Raw genomic sequence first — 18,020 nt, forward strand, 5'->3', positions numbered from 1 at the left:
TGCAGAAGCTCTACTTCCTGCAGAGCCCGGCCTGCAGCTCGGCTCTGCGTCTGGGGTCCTCTCGTCATGGCTGGGGAGGCGGGGGCAGCCCAGAAGCAGCTTTGCTGCTGCCACTGACCTCCCTCTCAGCCCCTGGGCCTGTGGGTGACCCCTGTGGTGACCCCTAGACAAGCCCCACACTTTCCCACCTCTGCTATTGCCTTATCAGCCTTGACCTCTGAAAAGCCCTTCTTTAACCTCAAAGAACCAACTTATTTATCCTTCAAGGTGTGACTCAAATGACAGAGAGAACTTTGAAAGCTTCTCCAGCTCTAGCAGACTAAACCATCTCACAATCTGAAAGCATCTGTGAGCGCCTTCCCGTCTCCCTGCTGTTGGTGTCTAGTGGCCTCCCCGGATAAATCACAATCTCTAGAGTGTGCTTTGCTGGGTTGTGTGTTTCTCCCCATCTCCATCAGAGGCCTCTACATGGAGTGGGTCCCCAATGGCTATTTGGACAACCACTGAGCCACTCAAGGCCATCAGTCAGGTACCCAGGCTACCTGAGCAGGGCTTTCCCCTTCCTGCTGGGCCCGTGAGCCCACATGTTCTTGGGGCCTCTCAGAAGCACACCCCAAGGGGGCTCAGTCTCAAGGCTTGGGTGGCTGACCTCTGGCCATCACACCCGGGGGGAAAGACACATCACAACCCACATGGGATGCTCCCGTGTCCCATAACAACAGCCCCTACTCGAGCAAACTTCAGTAAATGTGTAACTTGACTGTGTACCATTCAGTGTCAGCAGCAACAGTGCATTGATCACCCTGGATTCCTGGAAGGAGGCCCATCCTAAGAGTCGCCTGGCCTGGCATTTGTCCCTCTAGTTGGGAGGCTGCTGAGGCCCCCACCCCCACGGCCTGGCCAAGTCATGTAAACACCCTCCCGCCGGCCTGAGCACAGGACGCTCTGGGAACCGCTCCATCCCCACCCCTCAGACATAAATAGGGCCTCGGTGGCCCAGCCAGAGGAAGAGGCCACCCTGTTTTGAGGACGAGAGCAGAAGGTGAGTGGGGGCCCTCTCCACACACACCCCTCCCCAGCTCTCTTCATGCGACTGCCTTGTTTGCTGGTAGGAGAAAGCTGGGCGCTCTGGTCGACAGGTATGGGAGAGAGCTGCTGGAAGTCTGTGGCTAAATTGCACCCAGGAACCAGGGGACAGCGGTGACCTGGGCTGCAGCCGACATTAGCACTGCAGACTCGGAGGGTGCCTCTCCCCTAGGCACGGGCTGTCCCTCCCCGGAGCGTACCATGGGTCTCACCAGAGGAACTGCTCCCTTCAGCAGCAGGCAGGCTGGCCAGGTCCTCCGCTCTCTCTGAGCAGGACTGGGTCCTAGGCGGCCAGCGCAGAAGGAGTCCCCTGGGGCCTCCTCCAGCCAGAGGGCAAGCAAGGCTTGTGCAGGCAGTGGGGCTGGGAGAAGGGCAGGCTCAGTGAGCCCGGGCTGCGTCCCCACAGGGCTCAGGGGAGCAGTGCTCTATCTTCCTGCCGCTCTTCTGAGGCAGCGCTGGCTCTGGCCCTGGGTTCAAGGCCCAGGTCTGAGCAGTCAAGCTCATCACTCTGTCTCCTGAACCTCGGTTTGCTTATCTGTAAAATGGAACCAACGGCAATACCTGGCCTCCCTCTCTCGGGAACTGTGCTATAAATTAAGAGTGCCAGTGCAGCCTGGCAGTGCAGCCCGACAGTGCTCCTAAGCTTCAGGGTGAGCTAGGGAGACACAGTCTTGTTCACAGTCGCGTAGATCAGTGCTTGAGGGTGTGGAGGATGGAGTTAGGGGCTCTGGGTTCAAATACTAGGTCTGCCTCTTACCAACCGTGTGAACTTGAGCAAGTCTCCGAACTGCTCTCTTCATGTGCAGGACAGCATCATCTAGCCACCACTTATTGTATTTTGGGGAATGTGGGACACATCAGTAAGCAAAACAGAGCAAGAACCTCAGTCTTCCAGGATTTGCGTGCGTGTGGAAGGAGACAGGTGATAAATGCCAAACATAAGAAACACGAGTAACTCAGTGATCAGAGCTGCAGGTGACTAGCGCCACAGGGCGAGGAGAGGAGGGCAGGAGGAGTGAGTCCAGAGTGCCGGGCGTGGAGGGCCAGTCGCAGGGTGCAGTCGGTGGTGGGGAGGCCCAGACAGGAAGGTGGGCTGCTGTGAGGGTTCAGACTTGACCCCTGACGTCACTCAAACCGTGAGCAGCCTTGCACTTGCGTTTGCTACCGTCCTCATTAGCCTTGAGCACAAGCCCTGAGACGTAAGAAGCCTTGCAGGAGAGGCTGGTCGAGGGGGAGCCCAGGTGTAGGCGGGTGGAAGAGAAAACCCAAGGCGTGGCTGTCAGGCTGGGAGGCTGCGTGCTGGCTTAGCACCTAGGCCAGTGAGACCGACCACAACTGAGAGCAAACAACAGCCTCTGTTCTACCTGGTTAATCTCCTGAAACGGGCCTGGGCCTGAAGGCAGCTGGGAGGCGGCTGGCCCAGGCCCCTTAGGCCTGCTCCTGAAGGATTCAGGCCCTGCCAGTCTCCCCAGGAGCAGTGTCAACGGGCAACTTAGGCCTGCCTGACAGGAAGGCCTCTAAAGAGAGAAGTTTCTGTCCTTTTCTTCCGTGTTGTGTAACTCCTTGTGGGAACAGTGGGTGGAGTCAAACAGCTTGGAAGGGGAGTAGGTGGGGGTTAAGATCAGAGGTCAGAGTTCCCTTGGCAATTTGACACTTAGAGCAGAGTGAGTACATGCGCATTATCCAGAGGCCCTCGCCAGGCAGCTGCAGTCACCGCACCTGACCAGGCGTGCATGGGTGTGCAGGAACCAGCTAGGCTTCCAGGCGACCTGGAATTGGTGGTGATGTACCGTAGCTCCGAGGAGCCCCAGGCCAGCTCTGGGAAGGCGGGGAGAGTGAGGAGGGGAGTGGGAAGGCTGAGCCGTTACCTGGTAGTACGACACTCCCCTCCCCCCAAATGAAGGAGGTGTCATATAAAAACTGCTAGAGCTGAATGAACCCATCAAGGGCATATTCATCTCTCAGCGAGAACCATCGCAGAAAAAGCCAGCAGAGCCGACCCAGGAGCCTTTTCTCCCAGGAGCTCATCCCACGCCTGTTCTCTTGGCTAGAAGTGAGGCTGAGGCAGAGGTACCGAGTCCCACCTCACCTGCCCCAGGTGAGGCAGGCGGAGGTTCTACACTGTCGCACCTCCCCGGACAACTGGACACAGGCCAGTGAAATCTGACTGTTGGTGAATGGGCTTGGGCACAGATGACTTGGAGTCCCTCGGAGATCTACTCCGCAGGGCGAGTGCGAGCTAGCGAGGGGGTTGAGACAGGCAGGGATGTCTGGGCTTCCCCAGCTTGAGTCTATGGTGCTTAATTCCAGCTGCATGTTAGAACCACTGGTAGACTAAAAGCCCTTTCTCAGACCCTTCCCAGGGTCAGTTAATTAGCATCTCTGGAGGTGAGACTCAGATTGTTAGTTTCTCAGGCTTTCTGGGTGAGTCCTGTGAGCACCGGGATGGAGAATACCCTATGAGAGTAAAGTAGGTTGGAATCGGATCTCTGTTACATCCTTGCTGTAACATGAGCTTGGGGATGTTTCTCTGTATCTCAGAACTCCCCTTTCTGTGTCTGCAAAGAAGTGAAACAATCTTAGCTTACGTGACACCTTAGACTGGATAATCCATGGGAAAGAGCTTTTGTGAATTGTCATGTGCCAAACAAATATGAGATCTCCATTCTAAACTATACACCTTAGCTGGGGAAATAGGGGAACATTCCCCACACAGCTGGACTATTTTCTTGTCAGGCTAATTTGTAGCACAGGAGAAACCTCTGTGTGAGTTGGTCTCGTATTCCAAAATGATTTACCACCTACCCTAGAGCTTGGAGCCCCACAAAGACCCCTGCTGCCCCACATTTTGTTCTTTGGGGAAATTTATAGCCTTGAACAGGTGGGCATATTGGTGTTATGGGCTGCTACCAACAGAGCCACAGACTGGAGTCTTACACAGAAGAAATCTGTATTCTCATGATTCTGGAGGCTGGTAGTTCAAGAACAAGGTGTTGACAGGGTTGGTTTCTCCGAGGCTTCTTTCTTCGGCTTGCAGGTGGTCTCCTCCCCATCCTCCCCTTGTAATTTCATGCGGTTCTCCCTGTGTCCTGATCTCTTCTTATAAGGACACCGGTCAGCCTGGATTAATGCCCATCCTAAAGGCCTCATTTAACCTAAATTACCTCTTTAAAGACTGTCTCCAAATACAGTTGCATTTTGAGGCACTAGGGGTCAGGAGTTTGTTAACAAAAATAATCAATAAATAATCTATAAAAGGAATAGACAACTGTTGTATTTGAGCCACACTGAGGCCTATCGCAGAGAGACAGAGATTCAGGAAGCACTTGAGTCGTGTTCCACCAGACAGCAAAACAGAGGAGGCTTATGAAGGCGAAAACCGCACAATTAGGTACGTTGTTTGTCAAGAACTAGGACTGGAACTGGCAAGAAGTAAGGCTGTTTGTCAGGCAAGGATTGGTTGGGGCTCAAAACGGTTGCATAGTTACAAGGAGGGGCCTTGGGACCAGAGGCTGCAGCTGGCAGCTAGGACTGCGGCCTTGAGTTTAAGGTTCAGTAAATTCAAGTTTGCAGTGATGAAAGAACATATCTGAAACAACATCCACAGTGGCCACCAGCTCCATTTTGGATAAACCAGAATGATTTCTCCGTACTTGAGTATGTAAAAATTTCTTCCATCAACTTTGACATATGAGTTTTTAAATTTCGGCATAACAACTATCATGATACTTTTTTTACTCAAAGCGTTCATTTAAAAATAAATTAAGATGCTTCTATATTTCTCTTTTGTTAAACATGTAATTATTGACTGAAGCATCATACCACTAACTAAGGTAAAAATGGATCAGCCGCTTACATATTCTTGATAAAAACACCTGCGATATTTTATGAAAACATGTGTTTACATTAAAATAACCCCATTTCATATTTTTCTTTAAAATACACAAATGTCTTAATATTCAGACATCCTTACCACTTTAAACTTTAAACAAAATAAAACCCAAACCCAACCCCGAAATAAAGCCCACAAAAGCGCAGGTGAGCCCACGATGGTGTACTTGCAACTGGAGCGTATCTGTAGATTCTTTCACAGAGCTTTGAGCCACTTCTTCTCTTTGAAATTTACGAGACAGGGATGGATGTCTCATGTGCTGACTGGTTGCAGGGAATGTTGCTGGAAGACACGTAATAATCCCCTTTAACTCTTCACAAAATATTTCAGGATAGCAGAAGCAAGTGCCTGGTCAGAGATGGCTCCTGCTGGCCTGAGCCTAGGGGCTGCCATCCTTTGCCTCTTGGCCTGGGCTGGCCTGGCTGCTGGTGACCGGGTGTATGTACACCCCTTCCACCTCCTCGTCTACAGCAAGAGCAACTGTGACCAGCTGGAGAAACCCAGTGTGGAGACACCTCCAGACCCAACTTTCACACCTGTACCCATTCAGACCAAGTCATCCGCAGTGGATGAGGAGGCCCTGTGGGAACAGCTGGTTCGAGCCACCGAGAAGCTAGAGGCTGAAGATCGGCTGCGGGCCTCAGAGGTGGGGCTGCTGCTCAACTTCATGGGCTTCCACATGTACAAGACACTGAGCGAGACATGGAGTGTGGCCAGTGGGGCTGTGTTCTCCCCAGTGGCCCTCTTCAGCACCCTGACCTCTTTCTATGTGGGGGCCTTAGACCCCACGGCCAGCAGACTACAGGCATTCCTGGGTGTCCCTGGAGAGGGTCAGGGCTGCACCTCCCGGCTGGATGGCCACAAGGTCCTGTCCTCCCTGCAGACCATCCAGGGCCTTCTGGTCGCCCAGGGTGGGGCCAGCAGTCAGGCCAGGCTGCTCCTGTCCACGGTGGTTGGCCTCTTCACAGCCCCTGGCCTGCACCTGAAGCAGCCCTTCGTGCAGAGCCTCTCTTCCTTTGCCCCCATCACTCTCCCGCGCTCACTAGACTTGTCCACGGACCCAAATCTCGCTGCTGAGAAGATCAACAGGTTCATGCAGTCAGTGACGGGGTGGAACATGGGCAGAGCCCTGACAGCGGTCAGCCCAGACAGCACCCTGCTCTTCAATGCCTACGTCCACTTCCAAGGTAAGGCCAGCCCTTGGCGGGGCTCTGCCCCTGGCCAGTGCCGGAGGGTGGCAGTTCTTTCTGTATGAACCCACTGTCCAGCATCTCAGCTCAGCTGAGCAGGGCCATGCCTGGAGATGGGCAGGGGGGCAGATGAACAAGTACCTGGGGCCAGCCTTACAGAGTACCAAGTGGCTGCCCCACTGGGCTCCTTGGATGAGCGTTATCTGAGCACTGGCCTCCCCATCTGCCACCCTACTATGTGCAGCTGCTACGCTGAATCCTTTTCCTTTCATCACTGGACCCCCTTGAGATGCGGTGAAGAGGTATGATTGCCCTTGTTCATCAGTGATGAACAAGACTCAGACAAACAAAGTGACCGCTCCTGATGGCACAGCCACAAGCAGGGCCCTGGTTTCCAAACACATATCTCGTGGCCCAGCTCCACACACAGAAGAGATGGGTTCCTGTCTGTTGAGGTCAAGGGATCTTGTCCTTGAGAAGTTCACTGTCCAATGCAAAAATAACCAGTTTGTTTGCTGGGATCATTTTCATATTGGGAGAAAGTTATTACCAAAATAATGCCTAACACACAAGTTGTTCATTCATTCGGAAATAATGATTGGAGATGTATTACCTGCAAGACTCTGAGCTGGTGTCTCAGAGGGGAGAATAGGGAGGCCACACAAGCCCGGATTCAGCTTGCTGACTGTGGTTAACCAGAAAGCTGGATCCCACAGGCCAATGCCTCAGCCCCAGAGCTGAAGGCAAGCTGCTTTGTGCAGGTGCCCGGGGCTCAGAGTGCTTGGGGAAGAATGTCGCCTGGGAGAGAACAGAAGGAAGGCTGGGCAATGCTGCAAGACTGCAAGGGTCAGGGCGAGGAACCAGAACAGGGGTGACTTTGTTTGGCCTGAGCTCAGAGGGACAGAATGGGATCAGTGTTAGGCAAGGCCAGAGAGATGGGTCAAGGCCAGGTTTTGAGACTTTGAATGTGCTAATGGGAGGTTGGAGTTGTGGGTGGCTGGGAGCTGGGTGCCAGGCATTCTGCTCAGAGGTCCCTGGCCTGTGCTATGGGGACTGGAGGCAGGAAGAATGGTTGGAAGGTTATGCAATTGCTCAGCAAACGGTTCCAGGAACAAGACTCTGAAGCTCTGTGAATGGATGGGTGGGCCAGGGAAACTGTGTGTGAGGTCCCATCAACATATGCAACGAGTGGAACTGAGAGACAAGGATGTCGGCGGCCAGAAGGCAGAACTGTGAGGACAGAGGAAGGTTGACCAGAACACAGTTGTTTTCTTACTCTGACAATAACCTGGAAGTCTGAAAAGCTGCCAAGAAGAGGCAGCAGGCTGCCCCCCGGGAGAAGGAGGAAGGTGATAGCCCAGGATCGCACAGATCCCAGCACTGACAGGTCTTGGGAGCAGCGTCCAGTCAGGGACCCCGGAGCTGAGGGTGGCTGCACCCCATGTAGGACCAAGGGGGCCCCTGGGCTGAGCCAAGAGTCACTAACAGGTGCCCAGGAGGAGAGCTCATTGAGAAAGGCCTACTCCCCAAAGGCAGAGTCAGAGAGAGCCACTGGCCCCAGAAATGGGCCACACCTGTTGTTCTAACCTGGCGAGATGTTCTTAATCTCTGGATGAGGACAGGATGCTGTGCGATGAGATGAGCAGGGTAGGCGGCAGGTACCCTTGTTTCAGACTCCTGTATCTTTTTGGAGGTAGCATCCTTTTTCCCTATAAACTAACAAGCCTCCTGTCAGTCCTGTGGGCCAGCTTCTTGTGTGCAGCCCTCCTGTGAGCTGAACTTGCCTGAAGACACAGGGATCCCAGGCTAGAGGACAAGGCAGGGCTGGGGACCCTATTACTCCTGTCTCCCAATACCTGGGCACCCTTCCCCAGCTCCCTACTCTCGCTCCTCAGAGAACTCACGGCCCTGACTCACTTAGTCACCTCTGCTCAGACCTCCAAGTGCCAGGGGCCACTTCATGATGGGCTCATCCTCAACTTCACCTTGTTCTCCCAGGAACAACCACACAATGGGCCTTTCAAGGGGCTGGGCAGGCTGCAGAGGGAGGGGGTGTGCTTGTGTGCCCAGAGGCTGCTATGGAGACCGCCCGAGTGACAGTGCTTTCAACAGTTTGCTCAACAGCTGAGTCAGCTGGCAGCTCAGCTCCAGGACCCCAAGGCCACAGCCTACTGGCAGGGGGGTGCGAGGCGACAGGAGCCTTGCCCCTCCCCTCAAGGCCCAGCACAAAGGTTTCACAGCTCACATCCACTGGTCATCCTGGGTCTCTAGCAGGGAGGGGTACCAAGAAATGTGAAGCAATTCTGTACAACGGCATAATGGTGGATACGTCATTGTGTGTTTGTCTAAACCTGTAAAATGTCCAAGAGTGGACTCTGCTGTGAACCATGGACTCTGGGTGATGATGATGTTCATCAGTGTTAACAAATGTGCTGTTTAATGGAGCTGGTGCGGGAGGCTGTGTGTTGCTGGGGAGTGGTGGGTATACGGGAAATATCTGCACTTTTCCTCTCAATTTTGCTGTGAACCTAAAACTTCTCTGAAAAATAGTGCCTTTTTTTTTTTTTCTAAGTGAGCAGGGCAGAGCCCAGGCTTGGGGCCAGGACAGCTCTGGGTCTGAGTTTACCTGGTCTGTTAATAGTGGGGTAGGATTTTCCTCTGTGGGCCTCAGGTTGGGGCCTGGCGTGTTCTACGTTTTCAACATTGGCAGTTGGTGGATTTTGCAGGAGGAAGGCTTTGTTGGGTGCCCTGGGGCTGGTGAAGTTGAGGGGCCAGGAAAGGGCAGAGCAGCCTGGGGCGGGGGGAGGGAGAGCCAGGAAGGAGGCTTTGGTGGTGGTGGAGGCTTTAGGGGCAGCCCTCTGCTCCGCCAGAGCCCCGTGCTTTCCCTTACTCTTCCCCTCCTGTCTCCTGCTGGGTCCCCAGGAAAGATGAGGGGCTTCTCCCTGCTGCCAGGGCTCAAGGAGTTCTGGGTGGACAACACCACCTCGGTGTCAGTCCCCATGCTCTCTGGCACCGGCACCTTCCACTTCTGGAGCGACAGCCAGAACAACCTCTCCGTGACCCGCGTGCCCCTGAGCGCCAACACCTACCTGCTGCTCATCCAGCCGCACCACACCCCCGACCTGCGGAAGGTGGAGGCCCTCACCTTCCAGCACAACTTCCTGACCCGAATGAAGAACCTCTCTCCTCGGTATGGCTCCAGGAAACTGCTTGGACCCTCCTGGGCTGCCCCCCCACCCCAGAGAGCGGGGATCTGCGTGGGCAGTTCTGCCCAGGGAGTGGGGGCACGTGGGTGGGCAAGGGCGCCGTGTTGGCTGAGCCTTGGGCGCCCAGCAGGCGGGGGGCGGGCAGGTGGGAAAGGTGAGTAGAGGCCTGGGCACCCCCACAAAGCACCCCCTCCAGGCAGGGACTCAGCTCTTATCTTCTCTCTCTGGGCGCAGGAGACTTAGGGGAGGACGAATCCACCTGCCTTGTGCTGACACTGAGCTGCAGGGTTGGGAGGCCCACATCCAGCGGGCCCTCTGCTCTGAGACAGGCACTGAGGGGCACAGGGGACCTCCTGAGGTCAACACTTTTTAAGTCATTCAAAAAAAACTGTGATAGACATGTAACATAAAATCGATCACCTGAGCAATTTTTAAGTGTTTATCAACATGACATCAATACCTTCACGTTTCTGTGCTACCCACCATGGGCTTCAGAAACTTTTACCCTTCCCAAACTGGAACTCTGTGCCCAGTAAACACTAACTCCTTATTTCCCCTGCCCGGCCCGACAGCCACCCTTCTGCTCTCTGTCTCCTTATTTCCCCTGCCCGGCCCGACAGCCACCCTTCTGCTCTCTGTCTCCTTATTTCCCCTGCCCGGCCCGACAGCCACCCTTCTGCTCTCTGTCTCCACGTGCCGACTCCTCGGTGTACCCCAGTAGGGGTATGCCACGTAGTATTTGGCCTTTTGTGTTGGGTTTATCTCTCTTAGCGTTGTGTCCTCAAGGCTCACCCATATTGTATCTTGTGTCAGAATTTCCTTCCTTTTAAGGCTAAATAGTATTCCATTGTGTGTATCTGCCGCCTTCCGTGTATCCATCCACCCACTGATGGGACACTGGGGTCCCTTCTACCTTTGGGGGTCTGTGAATAGACTGCTATGGACATGGTGTGCTAACAGCCACGTACAGTCACTGGAAACATCGGTGGGCTCTCAGCGATGCCCAGGGAAGGCAGGGCTTCTGGTGGAGGTGACCTGGCCTGACCTAAGTGGCACGCCCAGAGGCTGACCGTGTGCCTGCCCCGCCCCTTTCCCTCCCACGGGGAGCTCGCCACTGCACTGGAAGGTAATGAGACAGGACGTTATTTTAGAGGGCAGCATTTGAGGATTACCCACTGAATGTGCTTTCAATGCAGCCAACCGAAAAAAGGAACAGGAGACAGAACTGACAACTATTCACATCAATCCCTCAGAGCCCCACTGTTGAATTTTGTACCTCCCTCTCATAGTATTTCAAAGAAAATGAAAGCTTGTTAGTGTGTTTATTGCTGAAAGTTTTCCCAAGACACCCTAGCTGAGTGAGCATGGCAACAGGTCCTCGTTCAGGAGCACATGCTTCCCGGGTCTTCTGTGAGCCCAGCGTGCCCCAGGGCCTCACACTGTGAGATACCCTTGGTCAACATGTGTCGTCTCCCCAGGGCCATCCACCTGACCATGCCCCAGCTGACACTGAAAGCGTCCTATGACCTGCAGGACCTGCTTGCCCAGGCCAAGCTGCCTACCCTGCTGGGCGCCGAGGCAAACCTGGGCAAAATCAGCGATGCCAACCTTAGAGTTGGAAAGGTACTGGGCGGGGGGCATCCATGCCTGCCGTGGCTCTGTGTGCTCGTGCAGTGGGAGGCACGGGCGAGGGGGACACAGGGGAGGCGTCACCGAGAGGGTGGGCTGGGTAGAGGCGGTTAGGATGGAGAGGTGTGAGCGCGTGGCCAGGAGGCTGTTGGCCCAGGGTGGGGGAGAAGTGACCAGCGCTCTCTGGGTCTTCCCAGGGACAGCTGGAGAGCAGTGAAACCCTCCCCTGCATGTGTTCGCGGCTCGGTGCAGCCAGGCCTCGCCTTGGCTCCTCTCCAGATCCTACAGCAGGGCCAGGACTAGGGCCTGGTGAGCAGAGCCTCTAGGCTGGCCGCTGGCCCTGGCACTCAGCTCCTGGCTTCAGGGAAGCACACAGCAGTGGACGGACTGTCCCAGGAGCACAGGGGTGATGCAACCCACAGCTGAGAAGTGCCTTAATGCTGGGAGGCTGAGAAGTGGGGGTGGCTCACAGTCCTGGCCTCGGAGCCCTCTGCCGTTAGCAGAGAGGGGAAGCAAGCCCTGGTGGGCCAGGGGCCAGGGGCCAAAGACTCCGCCTGCCCGGGACAGCAGGGGAAAGTGGAGACAGGTGGGTTTTAGGGACACTTCGGAGAGGAGCCGTTGCGTCCCATGAGTTGGGTCAAGTGAGGGTGGGCAGGCTGGAGAATGGTTCCCCCTGGGGCCCAGGCCTTCAGGAGTGACGCCTAGGCTCACTGCTTTGCAGGTGCTGAACAGCGTTCTTTTTGAACTAAAAGCAGATGGAGAGCAGGCCCCAGAGTCCGTCCCACAGCCAGCCGGGCCAGAGGCCTTGGAGGTGACCTTGAACAGCCCGTTCCTGTTGGCTGTCCTGGAGAGAAGCTCGGGCGCCCTGCACTTCCTGGGCCGCGTGTCCCGCCCGCTGAGTGCTGAGTGAGGCCGCCACCCGCGTGTCGCGCCCCCGCTCGCTTCCACGGGTCCACCCGGAGCTGAGAGCAGCCGCTCCTCAGGAAACGTGCGTTGTGTACCTTGAGCAGCCTTTGGGTGGTGGTGCTGGATGCAGGGCCATGAGCCCCTGTTTTGCACAGGCCATTGCTTCTGATGAGTTTGAACACATCAGCTTGACTTTGAAACCAAAAATGGTTTCCTTTTTCACTGAGAACAAAATTGGGCATTAAAGTTAAAACACCCCTTTCTCATTGCCCCAGGCTTACCTTTGGCTTATTGACGGTGAAGATGCCCTGCAAGTGGGCCCCCCATGCCTTCCTTTCTCTGGGTTTCTCTCTTCTCCCTTCCCCTGATATTTGCGGTTTCTGAAAAACACATTATGAAAAAAACACAAGAGTCTGAATGTATGTTAATCCGTAATCCCTGGCTGATTATCCCTGTTACTAATAAATGTCTTGCAACAATAAACAAAAAGAAAACTTCTTTCCCTTGGCAGCGGCAGGACAAATATGTGTGAGGTAGCCAGCAGGCTGTACCAACACAAGGGCTTTCTAGGACCTGGAGCCGTTTGCATGGGGCTTTCATGGAAGGCACAGGCTGTCCTCAGCCTTGTCTGGAGAAGTTCTGGGCGGTGGTGACCAGCTGCACAGACCCCGCTGGGCACAACTGGGCGGGGGACAGCTGTCACTCGTCCTCCTGGGCCCGCCCATGGAGTGCTGTTCACACCGCCTGGAATCAGAAGATGGAGAGAGAAATCTCCACCCATGAACACGGGCACATGTTCCCCTCAGTGGGGACCCCACCTTCTAAATCCTGGGAAGGAGGTGGGCCGCTGCTGTTTTCCCCTGACTGTGAAATGAACAGAAGGCACATTCTCTCCCTCCCTTCCATGAATACTCAGAGGACTAAGTAGGCTTGCAGTGTAGCCACTACCACAGGGCTCAAGGCGCAGGGCAGGGGGACAGGGGAGCTGGGAGGCTGGAGGGCTGGAAACGGGTGGGATCGGCGGTCTGCTTGTAGGAGCTGCCCAGTCTGGGCCATTGCAGCTATTCCAAGGGTTTGGCTCGTCCAGAGGGAGCTGTGAGGATGGAGGCAGGGTCTGCAGCTGGACCAAGGCCAGCACAGGCCAGCATCTCAGGCTCTCTCCCTACACACCCAAGGGCCCCTTCTGCAGCTGAAAACCCTCTGCCTAGTTCTGACGTCAGGGGTGATGGCTGTCCTTCCCAGCCATCACCTGGGAAGCCTCTGAGGTGGGCCTCAGAGGCTTCTAGTCTGCTGCACCCAGCACATGGGGCAGCATGGGATTGCTTAGGAGCAGGGATTCCAGAGACAGCAGCTGGCAGGAGTCCAGCTCCAACTTACTAACCCAGATCCAGTTTTTTAGCCTCTCTGGGCCTCCCCATCCTTATTTGTAAAATGGGAAACGCTTGGGTGAATAAATGAATAACCACCAGTACATCATTGGACCTTAGTCCATACAGAGTTCATGACCTCCACCCTGTCTAGAAGTCCTGTTCCACAGAACCACAACAGGGATTGGGGTGCCCACCTGTGGGCAACTGTGGCAAGCTGAATAATGGCACGCAAAGACAGCCAGGCTCCCGTCCCTAGCATCCATGAACATGATCTTAGATGGCAAGGGGGGCTTTGCAGCTGTGATTCAAGGTCTTGAGATAAGCTCACCCTGGGCTCTGGTGAGGCCTTAGCGCTGGCACAGCCATCATTGTTAAGAGGGAGGAACAGAGAGACTGGAAGAGGAGAAAGCAGTGACTCGGGGCCACAGCGCAAGTTGTGAGCACAGCCCCAAGCAGCTTGAAAGGCAAGGACAGGACCCTCCCGTACAGGCTCGTGGGAGCACTGCCCTGAGAGCCTGTGAGAGAGGCAGGCCCTCAGGCCCCACCCAGACCTCCTGAGTCAGGATGTGTATCTTTACAGGAGGCCCAGGGATCACACTAGAGTTTAGGGAGCACTGCTTTAAGTGATGCTCAAAAGCTCCCCTCCAAACACAGGCTTCTAGAAGGGAATGTGGCCGCAGCCAGTCAGGACTCACCTCTTGGATTTAGGATCTCAAGGGGACACATGTTCAAACCAGAAACATAACCTTTGCAGTGTCTTCTGTAATTTCTAAGACAACTTCAAACATAAAATGGTTATTTTCAAAATATGTGATTACTGGATTAAGAGCTGCTTGCCAAAAAATATCCTCCCAGGAAATAAATGCCTTTCCTCATTTGACATATATTTGTGAGGGGCCCACTGAAAGTCCAGCTTTGTGCTGGGTGAGGGGACCCAGCCGGACAAGAGTTATCCTGAGTCGTAACTGTGGTTCTGAAGTTGTCTGCATAGACCTGGGACAGCACTAGCACGGCAGAGGGAGGAAGAGGAATGTTGGTGTTTTTGACTTTATTTCAGAAAGCAACTGGAAGTAGACTAATGGACTCGCTGTCCTTGTTGCGGAGCTCTTTTATTCTGACAAAACGAAAGTTGGTCAGGACACTCAATAGCAGCATGTTCTAGATAATTCAACACAAAAATATTAATTGTAGAGATTTCTCTTCAATATTTCTGCAGCAAATCCTATGTCTTCCTGGGGTTGCACAGTGCTTATCCAGTAGATAAGGTCATCATCCAGCAGCCACAGTTACCTTCAATCTGATATTCCTGGTGGGCACGAGCCCTAGCCTGAGGACAGCCAGGGGCAGTCATCTCAAGGCCCCATGAAGAATGTCATCAGATCCCAAATCTCTTACTCATTTCACTGCTTAATTTCTGCTCCCTCTTCTGCAGATTGGGAAGAGCAGTGCTGGCGATGAGGGGCTGATACACCTGACTGCTGTCCGCCACGTTCAGGGACGATCAAGAGAGGTCAAGTGGCCGCAGACAGTGCTGGAGCCCACCTCCGCCCAAGGCTGGATGGCACAGCTGCCGGGGCAGGCTCTGCTGGTGCAGAGCTCGGCGTGGCCTCAGGGAACGTGTGACTAGAAGGTGTGACGGTGCAGGGCAGGGTGTGCATGCACCGTTACGCTGCTACAGGCTCACCTTGGAGCACGAGGCTGCGGGCAATGCAGGCCTTTCCCTTAGCTTCTTCAGATCCTAGGTCTGTGTGCCAGGCACCCCAGCGCTGAACATGGAGTCCCAGGGCGACCAGTGTCCCACTCAGTCTGCAAGTGCCAGCTCAGCAGCTCTCCACTGTACACCCAGCTCTCTTCCCTGTCCTGCCCCTGCTGCCCACGTGCCCAGCACCACACAAGGAAGCACAGCCCAGCCTGGCGAGCTGGCTCCTCGGAAGAGGGCTCACGCCCTTGGGGTAGATCCCTCCTGCCGTCTCAGTGTTGCTCCTCTCACCAGCTTCCTAAAACTAAGACACACATCTGTCCAAGGGCAGGGCCCTCCCTGCTAAGATGAGAGTACCTGTTCTCCAACAGAGAGCAGAGATGCCAGAGCACGCCCCACTGGAGGCTGGCAGCCTGGACAGGGCCCGTGCCCCGCCTGCAGTGCTCACTGCTCTCTGGGGCCCCGCTCCTCTCCCTCCCGCTTCTCCAGTTCCATCTCGCCACTCCTGCCAGCTCCCAGGCCTGCTTACTTCCTTCCCTGTCACTGATTCTTTCTCTCCCCTACAGTTAACCCAGAGGAGGAGGTGCACCTGCTCTCATGTCAGTGTCGGGCTGAAGGGCAGAGCCAAAGCCACGCACAAGTGCTCCGCACTCCTGTGTGAATCTGGGAGGAACAAAGCGACCACGTGCTCCCAGTGCCCCTCCCAGCACTCCCCCTCCTCCCACACGCAGTCAGCAGGGGTCCTGCTGACTTCAGGGGGAAGGTATGTTCGGTCACCCTCCGACAGCCCAGACCTGCCACATACCTGAAGGGCACTCCATGATGACAGGACCCTGCAGGTGCAAAGGAGAGGGGACGTGGCATCTGACCTTGCTGAATTCACAAATAAGAGGTGCATATGTTTTGGCAGACTCTTTTATTTAGGAAACAGATCCCCCTGCTGCTTCTTACTGTTGACAGAGGTCTGGGCGATGAGCCCTGCTCTGAACACCCAGCGGGAGAATGGAGAGCCGCCCGTACAGCCCTCTAGAGAGGCAGTGAGTCATCACCGAGAAGGGCGTTGGTACAGTGTAGCCACGCCTCTGCAGCCAGCCACTTCTAACTGCCGGACCAGAAGATGACTTTTTATTCACACATACACATATTTACTTCAATCATATTTTAGAAATCATCTCTTCCACGCTAAGATTTACAGTAAAAATAAAATAATTTGCTCTGTAAACTATAGTAGAAAGTTTCAAACATCTTAAAATTATCTTCCATACAACGGAAAAAGAGTTTTGTATTCTTTTTGGGTGAAAGAAGACCCAAAGACGCTGAGGGAGCTGCCCTGGCGCACTTTCGGGGACGAGTGGACGTGCGTCCTTGTTGCAGCCTGAGAGACAGCAGAGCCGCTTTCTTCCCTGCAGGCGTGAGGTCCAACTTTCTATTCCCCTGGGTTCTTCCAAGATGCTTAAGGCTGCTCCGCCGTTGCCTGGTCCTTGGCGGCAGCAACGAGCTCTGCAAGAGCTGGAAAGCTTCTTATGTCCTTTGTTCGCAGGCCCATCTTTTCTATCTGTAAAGGCCACAGGAATGAATCAAGTTAGCTAAATGTGGAAGAGACCCTTACAAAGCAGAAAACAAGATATCCACCCTCACCTTACCCTCCACTAAACCAGAAAAAGGCAGTTTCCTGAAGACTGGTACAATAATTTTTTACTTTCAAATAAATGAAGTTAAAAACTGTACTTATTATAACATTTATTTCTGGAGGTCATTCTAAGAAGTCAGTGTCGATTTATCTCCATTCACTAAATCATACTCTCACCAGGATAAGAGCCTCTCTTATAGGCTGAAAGAGAAAATTCACACTAAGAAAAGGAACTTTTTAAGTGCAGAATTCTCAAAAAACGACTCGCCTGAGGTCTTAATCTGTTGGCATATCATTAACAACTTTTTCTTAGAAACAACTCTGGCACAGCAACCACACGGAAGCAGAGATGCAGCACAGCGCCCGCCACCCTTTATTCAACCACCGCCAAGCACGCGCGCACGCATGCACAGCAGAGACTGGAGAACGCCAGGCCGACTGTGCAGCCTCTGCGGGCATGCTGCGGCTTGCCTGGGGGCTGGAAGAACCCATCTCCCTGGTCTTTTGCTTACTTGCTCTTCATCTGTTTATGGCCAACTTTTTTGCCCATAAAAAGACTTTAAGTCTCTTGTGAAACAGAGTAAGTAAACAGAAGAAGGTAATAGACTTTCTGCCAAGATGTCCCTGTAAATTCACCTGAAAAGGGAAAAATCTGGATTTTCAGTGATGACGCTGAGCCGTAAGAAAGAGTGACTAGAAAACCAAGCATCTTTTGATGGGAATGTTATGATATCACTTTTTCTCTAGCAAAAAGCTGTTCCTGGTGGCCCAGTGGTTAAGAATCTGCCTGCCAGTGCAAGCGACATGGGTTCAGTCTCTGATCCGGAAGATTCCACACGCCGCAGAGCAACTAGCCCACAGCCACAACCACCGAAGCAGCACAGGCCTCCGAGCCTGTGCTCGGCAACGAGAGAAGCCACTGCCTGCGAAGCATGTAGTACGACCAAGAGTAGCTCTGCTGCCACAGCGAGGGAAAGCCCACGAGCAGCAAGAGACCCAGTGCGCCAAAGATAAATAAATAGCAATTTTAAAAAGGTCTTTCTTGAGCATTTATTGCTACAGAAAACCTAAGCACTTGAGAAAGCCAGTTTCTGAACATTCAAGAGTTTGACACTCAGTAAGGATGGAAGGCCCTGCGTAGGACCCACACTTGCACACACGTGACGATGCCTACGTGACTGTCCACCCCTCCACTGTGTGACACCAAAATTTGTGTTTTACAGAAAACCTAAAAACCGCAGGCAGGGAGGCAAAGAAACTGTGCTGAGATGATTTCTCAAGCACCACAAGGAGAAATCAATGGCCTAATGCTTCTCTAGTTATTCTAAAGCCAAACTAACAAATATCTCAAAGGATCCTCCGACAGCCAGCACCAATGCCATATCAAGCACGGGTTAGACACTGGACCAAAA

At 53.9% G+C, this 18,020-nt stretch overlaps 2 protein-coding genes across 3 annotated transcripts in view; one reads left to right on the plus strand and one right to left on the minus strand.

Annotated features, from left to right (window-relative positions):
• Positions 1-913: 913 nt before the first annotated feature.
• AGT (angiotensinogen) lies at positions 914-12,408 on the plus strand. The gene is made up of 5 exons (XM_070364589.1): positions 914-1,042; positions 5,309-6,165; positions 9,091-9,358; positions 10,853-10,997; positions 11,725-12,408. The coding sequence occupies exons 2-5, from the start codon at positions 5,337-5,339 to the stop codon at positions 11,911-11,913; spliced, it is 1,431 nt and encodes a 476-aa protein (XP_070220690.1). The 5' UTR covers positions 914-1,042; positions 5,309-5,336; the 3' UTR covers positions 11,914-12,408.
• A 3,467-nt stretch (positions 12,409-15,875) lies between these two features.
• COG2 (component of oligomeric golgi complex 2) overlaps positions 15,876-18,020 on the minus strand; it is a 42,524-nt gene continuing 40,379 nt past the window's right edge. For both annotated transcript variants that reach the window (XM_070364468.1, XM_070364467.1), the window contains exon 18: positions 15,876-16,533. In XM_070364468.1, coding sequence (XP_070220569.1) covers positions 16,432-16,533 — 102 coding nt within the window. In that variant the 3' untranslated portion in view covers positions 15,876-16,431. The remainder of the gene's footprint in view (positions 16,534-18,020) is intronic.

Source organism: Bos mutus, chromosome 28, assembly GCF_027580195.1.
Source record: "Bos mutus isolate GX-2022 chromosome 28, NWIPB_WYAK_1.1, whole genome shotgun sequence".
In the NCBI taxonomy this organism is placed as follows: Eukaryota; Metazoa; Chordata; class Mammalia; order Artiodactyla; family Bovidae; genus Bos; species Bos mutus.

Bases quoted from the DNA above. Each gene is read 5' to 3' on its own strand.
- AGT (XM_070364589.1), top strand. From the start codon at position 5,337: ATGGCTCCTGCTGGCCTGAGCCTAGGGGCTGCCATCCTTTGCCTCTTG. The intron at 6,166-9,090 runs GTAAGGCCAGCC...CTGGGTCCCCAG, and splicing joins TGCCTACGTCCACTTCCAAG to GAAAGATGAGGGGCTTCTCC. The intron at 10,998-11,724 runs GTACTGGGCGGG...ACTGCTTTGCAG, and splicing joins CCAACCTTAGAGTTGGAAAG to GTGCTGAACAGCGTTCTTTT.